The 7204-nt window shown below is 40.5% G+C and overlaps 1 protein-coding gene across 1 annotated transcript in view; it reads left to right on the top strand.

The window, feature by feature from the left end:
- msi1b (musashi RNA binding protein 1b) overlaps nucleotides 1-7204 on the top strand; it is a 28424-nt gene that overhangs the window by 8487 nt on the left and 12733 nt on the right. Inside the window, exons 5-6 of the mRNA XM_032578176.1 lie at nucleotides 2577-2618; nucleotides 4755-4847. Of these exons, the coding sequence (XP_032434067.1) occupies nucleotides 2577-2618; nucleotides 4755-4847 (135 nt within the window). The remainder of the gene's footprint in view (nucleotides 1-2576; nucleotides 2619-4754; nucleotides 4848-7204) is intronic.

Genomic DNA, 7204 nt, shown 5'->3' with positions numbered 1-7204 from the left:
TTTCTCTACACAACAAACCGATATCCTTCAGGAGTTTATTGTATCTGTTTCATGTCCACCATTATCCCCAGCCCTCGGATGTGTTGTGCGCTGCCACCTGTTTGACTTCTGTTTGTGTGTGTGTGTGTGTGTGTGTGCGCACAGGAGTGTTGGACATCGGGAAGGGTTGGTGACCGGAGGTGACTATCAGACTAGTTTAGACACCAATAGAGACTAAACAGTAGACTCTGCATCTGATCCTAAAGTAATTAGCATCTAGTGGTTTTCACTCTGCTGTCTAGAACAAAAGTAAGAAAAGAGAAAATCTTTTTTTTTTGTTTGTTTGACAACTCGCGGTGTCGTCAGCTCTGGTTAGAAGCATCACCGATGCCCCTCACTCTGGTAAACGCATGTGGTTTACCATAGAGGCTCTAGCAGTCTGTTGTAGTTCAACTCTACCCTCTTCATGGTTAAGGACTAATCATAGCACTGTACTGTACCGTCTGTTTGTGTAACAGCAGTACAGTGTGGCGTAGTCTAGTTGTTCTCTAGCTCTATTAGACCAGCATAGACTAATATAGAGGTCTCAAATTTCAGTTTTACAGACTGTCTGTGATTGCATCTTCAAGGCATGGTGTGGTTTTCTCTCCAATCAGTGGGCCTCTCCACTGCTTGTTGTGACTTTAAGATTGAAATGTTTAGATAAGTGACATAAAAATTATGCAACTTTTATTTTATATATATATATATATATATATACAGTACAGACCAAAAGTTTGGACACACCTTCTCATTGAATTCAATGAGAAAGTGTGTCCAAACTTTTGGTCTGTACTGTATATTTATATATATGCTAAAAATGTCCCTTTGTTGTGATAGTATAATATGAGACGGATAATCTCTTCCCAGTTCTACTAATGCCGTCTGAAGAAATGTGTCGCTCTCGGTCAGAAACAACCAATCAAAGCCAGAAGGAAGATCTTAGCGCTGTCAATCAAACTCGTGTACGCTCTCTGTTAAAGGAGGATAAACAACTAACTCACTGTTACAGGAAAACTGTTTTATCTGCCATCATTGGTGGCCATGCTAACTGGTCTTAGCATTCACGACAGGCTCTGCTGACGGGGAGAAATTGTAGCGTAGCAGGCTGCAAGGGCTAAGCATGATTGACAGCGTTAAGACCCTCCTCCTGGCTGTGATTGGTTGTTTCTGTCTGAGCTTTGTATTTCTGTATTTAGGATTGGGAGAAGCCAGAGGAGCTCGGTTCTTTCACAGATTACCTATCCCATACTATACTCTCACGACATGTTGACAATTTGAACAAATATGTAAAAAAATATGCATTTTTATAAAAGTTACATACTGCAGCATTAATTGTCCACTGTTCTGGGAGTAATGAGTAGGAACTACAAGACAGAGGAGGATCTGGATCACCTGAAAATGAGCAGATTAATCAACGATAATGTTGTTGTTGTGAAAAATTGAACAAACCCCAAAACTTTGTTGCTCTACTGTCAGCGTGGCGTGATTGGCAGCTCCCGTCTTCTTCTCCCTGCCCCCTCCCTCTGACACTCTTTGGGCCCTCCTCGCCGAGGAGGTGAGGCGCGTTTGTGTTTGTGGCGCCCGTGTGAGATTCCATGAGATCACATGTCACACGGTGGCGATGAGAGAGGCCGACGTTCCCAGCAATCCACCTGAGCGCCCACATGTGTGCACAAATTCTCCAAAATTATGAATATTTAAAGGGGAAATTAACATGTGTAGGCTTAATGAAGCAAACAATCTCAGATCGGTTTCATTGTCCGATTTGATTTATTTATCAAATAAATAAAAATAATAGAAACAAGAAAAACTTTATTTTAAGCATTTTATAATTTTCACAATAATTTAAGCAGTCAAGTTTGAATTGAACTGCTTCCAAGCTTGCATTTAAAAAAAGTCTTTAATAAGCCCTAAAATAAACTCTGGCTTATTGTTTTGATGTTATGGTGCATTTTATGATGATAGAGGGAGAAAAGATTAAAGACAAAAACAAAACAAAAAAAAATCACAAATTACTACAGATCTGTAATCACTTCAAATTAAGAAGAGATTTGCACTATTTACATGTTTTCAATCATTAATAATGTGTTTCAAAGGGGCATTAACCACACACACGTTTCTTAGTTGTTTTTATTCATGTATCAGAAAGTATTACTTTGACAGGAGGAGTTACTCTCTTTAATATGTCGACAAAATGCTTCTTGCTTCAATCGTTTGCTTTGTTCTTGAGGTAAGAACTCAGAATTAACCAGGCAGTGTGTCACAGACATATTTCAAATAATATTCCCAACAGCTTAATTTGTTAAAATTATCTTAAATGCTGTAAAACAAGATCCACTCATGGTGTCATTTTTAATGGAGCGCATGATGAGTCCAAAAAATCAGGTGCTTTTGACCAAAGACAAATCAGAAATTAAAGCAAAAGGGATAAGATGGATTACAATTTTATGTAGAACCATTTATAAAGAAGGGAATGCGGCGTTCTGAAGCCAGAGGATTCTGTATTGTGGGCCATGGTTAAGCAATTCCCTGTTTTTCTGTATCTTCTCCGATAGATCGATCCAAAGGTGGCGTTCCCTCGGAGAGCTCAGCCCAAGGTGAGTTGAAATGTCTCCTCCTGTTGCGAATAGTTTAGCGTGTGTTGAGTATTTCAAGTGTCTTACCAGAGATAATGCGGCATAATCTGACCAACATGAGCACCGCTGCCTTCGCACAACAGTTTATCTGAGCAAAAACCTTCTCAACTCCTGTTTTAAATGCTCGTCTGTAATCTTTTGTCAGCTGTGTTCTGTTCACGGCAACAATTTTTTTCTTAATCGTAACTCATAATTTCGCAACTCGTAGTCGAGCCGAAACTGTGCCAGGCGTGATCTTTTTGGTTATTCTTTGACTGTTTTTGGGTTTACAATGATGGAAACAGAAATGGAATCACAGCTCAACTTTAGTTATAAGTGAACTATAAAGTAAACTGGAATTTTTCAAAACTTTAAAACAACAGTTAAAATTAAACATTTTTGTTGTCCACCCTGTGGTTTTATTAATGTGTACAATGGTGGAAAGTCACTACATCCAGCAATAAAAATGTTCAGTAACATTGTTATCAAGTCAAGAACATTTGAGGTGAACATTTTTTAAAACTATTACAATAATGTTTGTCAGCAACTAGCCCTGTTAGCACAATTAGCATTGCTAAACGCAACAGAGTATTTTCTAGCATATAAATATTTCTCCTATACACGGATTGACAGATGGAGGTTGAAAGTTAAATATAATGTAACTTCCTGTACTGCAGTTAGCCTTCCTGTTTCTGCTGAAGGAAAAACTCCTTTTTCGTCCTCTGTAGAGTGTCGGGTATATAGAGTGCTCTGTTCGGTTAATGTTCCTGCAACAATCATCCAAAAGTTGTTTTGTGTACATAAAACTCATCTTTCATTAAACTATCCAACAGAAGGTGCCACTGAGTGGCAGACTGCTCTGTCTCTATAGCTAACAGACCCACTGACTCCAGCTCAACGAGCGCGTTTCCACTTTATGTCACCCGGATTTTACTCATCAAATGTGCAACAATTTTTGGGCTTTAAATCAAAACATTCCAGATTAAAAAATCAGCCAAAAACGGACCTGCTGATGTCCAGTCCAACATGGGAGTGTAGGTTGGTGCATTACACGTAAAACAACTCAAAAAAGAAGAATGACATTTTCAAAGTTATTGCTGCAATGTTTGTCACATCTTTGGTCTCTATCTTGTTAAAATGTTGTTGTTTTTTCTATCAAATAAAAATTTCTCTATTACATATTCTGAATTGTTGGCTTGTTTAGTCAGTCTTTTATAAAAGAATATAGAACTCTTTGGTCTACCCATAAGTTTTAATTGGATAAACAAACTTTCTCTTTTGTTTTAGTCTGTTTTTAAGATCCGTGGACATAGAAGGAACGCCACATGTTTTACAGACTACCAAAATATCCAAGTCCAGCAGAGTCCAATAAAACATTCTTATAAAGCGTTCCTATGCTGTCTGGAAAAGTTTATAATTTTGGAAGTCGTCATAAAAAAAATTTAAACCCAAATGTGGAAAAAGTTTTGAGTTTTCCTATTCTACTCTATTTATAAAACATATATTTTTTTCTTCTAAAAACACTGCGCATCGATTGTAGAACAATTTTACATCAATGAGTTCACTTTTTTAGATTTTTATCACAATTTGAGTTTAATATATTAACCATCGATATTTTGTGATAATATGCAACAGGCTATGTGCACACTCAAAAATCAAAAAAAGTGCAAAAAAACTGGGGTTCTGGAGACAGTAACAGCACCATTAGTTTTTAAAACTAGGTCTAGTTTAAATGCCAGCAACCAAAATTCTACAACTGCTACTGTTTTTATTTTTAAAGATTAAAAAATATACCTTCAAAGAGCTGGTGTTGAGTCTTAATTAGGACTTGGTTCAAAGACGCAGAATAACTCTATTAAAAAAGCTGGCAGCTGTGAAAGTCTTGTCAAGTTTCTACTCAAATGTCTCGTATCATTCTGTCGCGACATGGTGACAGTTTTTACAAATGTGGGACAAAACATATTTTTGCAAAAGTTCCATCCTGCAGCTTTAATGTTAGAGAAACTACCAGATGTATGGAAGAATATGCAATCTCAAAATGAAATATGTAAATTTATGTAGAAATCCATGTACTCTTAACAATCCTAACTTGTGATTTGTTGTTCTTTTTCTCTTCAGCTGGTGACTCGAACCAAGAAGATCTTTGTGGGCGGCCTGTCAGTGAACACAACCATCGAAGACGTGAAGCAATACTTTGATCAGTTTGGCAAGGTGAAGGACATTTATTTTATTTTATTTTTTTGAGATCTTGAAAGCCATGGTTGTTTCAAATACCAGGAAAAAAACCCCAAACATTTTCCAAGTGTTTCTCTGTGGCATCAGCACAGAAACAAATCAACAGCTTAGAAAGTCGAAGCACATCACAGCAATTTGGCAGTTTGCTCTGAGAAAAACTTCACTTCGAGTCAAGCAGGTGCCTGGAGAGGAAAGAGTTACTGCGAGGACGAGGAGGGCGCGAAAGGATGGGGAAAGGAAGAAATAATGAGGCGACGGGCAAATGTAGGGGTAGGCGGGGGGTTAGGGGGCTGAAAGAGGCAGCAGCAGAGGGAGTTGGACGGGGAGGGGGGGGGCTTGGAAAGTTTTGTACAGAGCGTGTGGTGATGGTGAAGAAGAAGTGGGGGGATTATCAGAATCTGAATTAATCTGATGTAACAGCTGCTACTACCCACAACCCCCTTCTGGCCCGTTACCGTGGTGACCTGGCTCGCCCATTGTCCCCAAGTAATTCTGTGGGTAAGGGGCTTTTTGTTCTGAAGGAGAAGGGATGAGGTGGGTGTTAGGATCAGTCCGCTGGCTGAGTTAGGGGTGGGCTTTTAACATATTTATATTTATATATATATATATATATAAAAAAACAAAAACAAAAAAAAAAAACCCAAGTTGAATTGACCTTAACAAACTTCTCTTAAGATTCCAAATTTATGTTTTTGGAAATCTGGGTTTTTGTTGAACTTTTTCTGAACTTCACATCGAAATTCAGTTCAACTGTGCAAGGCAGAGAATGGATGATGGACTCACAAAGGCTCCGGGGAGGGAGGGCCTTACTTTGGAGAGGCGTAGGAGAGGGAACTGGGGCAAAGATGGGGCAACTGTGTGTTGGTGGGGTTCGGGGGTGGGGGGTGCAGCTAGGGCTATTATACCTCTAAACAAAGCAATGCAAGTATTTTGCTAGTTTGTTCAGAAGTTATCTGCGTACGGGACGCCACTTTTCTAATCGTTCTCCCTCCTACATCGAGCATGACCATCAACAGATTAGTCGATGGTGATAGGATACTCTTCCACGCTGATGATACGCTACTAAACCTGACTGAAAAAGTCATCCAAACTTTTTAAACGCCTAGACGCAGGGGCCGCTTTTAGGCAGCACGGCTTGTTGCACCACCTTATTTTCCCTGCCAGAAGCTATACGGCCTCAAGCTCCTCGCCGCTCCCTCCTCAATCATAACATCGAGATGAATTTTCGCCGAGAGGGATATCGAGGGATGGCCGGTGAAATGTGGGCTGCAGCCATCCATGGAAGTTCCTGATTAGACTGCCTCACTGGACCTTTTGTGTCCCGTCCTGGTGAGGACAAAGGAGCGCGGAGAGGGATGGGCAGGGAAGATGAGAGGTGGGGAGGGAAAAAAGAAAAGGGGATGAGAGGGAATATTGTTTGGCCGTACGCCATTTGAAGAATAAAAAGTATAGCCGGGGAGGTGGAATCGACTCTATTTGCGGCTTTTTAATGTTGTTGTTTACGTCCTTCAGGGGGATTTGTGTGAGGCCTCAGCTCAAGTTCTTACTTCACAGGAGACAGGAGAAACCTTGTTAGGCTTGGATTTATTCTAGCTACGTTATCGCTCCCTATTAAGCAGCAAGTGTGCATTAGTCAGCACTCTCTGGGCCAGTTTTGATTGCTCCAAATTCTGATGATTTTTCTCCCCGCTGAATCAAAACCAGACGAAACAGGAGGACCTGGATGTAATGAGCAACCATCAGGATGGAAGCAAACACTGACTTGAGAGGCTGCTTGAAAGGTCCCCTTTCACAACCACACTCTTCACTCACCTCTGACCTTTCTGTGGGCAAAATGTCCTCAGGGGTTCGCGCACACATACACAGTGTCCTATCACTAACACTCTTATGTGACTGTGACAGATTATTCTGGGGGAACTTATCCAGTAAACTTAATATAGAGCAGGAGCGCAAATGAATTTACCAAATGTTTACAAGTACCTCTGCATCCAGCATGAAGCATAGACCTGTCAGCAGAAAGATTGGGTCAACTCTGACATAAGATTCTGTGTGTGTGCAGGGGTGTGTGTGTATTGAATAGACACCTGTGTCTTTGCTCCATAAAGGGAGGCCGGGCCGAAGGGAGAGGTCAAAGGGAGAAGAGGAGGAGGACTTTTGGCTGACTGTGCCAACAAACAAAGCCTGCAGGCCTCTTTGTTCTCCCTCTGCCTTTGTCTCTTCACTCTTTTTTTCCCTCTTTGACCCAATCTTTCTCCCTCTTACAGGACTCTCTGTACTCTCTTTCACCGTATCTCCACCTGTTGCCATTCCTCTTGCTATCAGCTCTCTCTGCT

The sequence above is a fragment of the Xiphophorus hellerii genome, chromosome 12 (assembly GCF_003331165.1).
Source record: "Xiphophorus hellerii strain 12219 chromosome 12, Xiphophorus_hellerii-4.1, whole genome shotgun sequence".
Classification (NCBI taxonomy): domain Eukaryota; kingdom Metazoa; phylum Chordata; class Actinopteri; order Cyprinodontiformes; family Poeciliidae; genus Xiphophorus; species Xiphophorus hellerii.
Note: the sequence above shows the minus strand (reverse complement) of the source record. Positions and strands in the feature narration are given on the sequence as shown.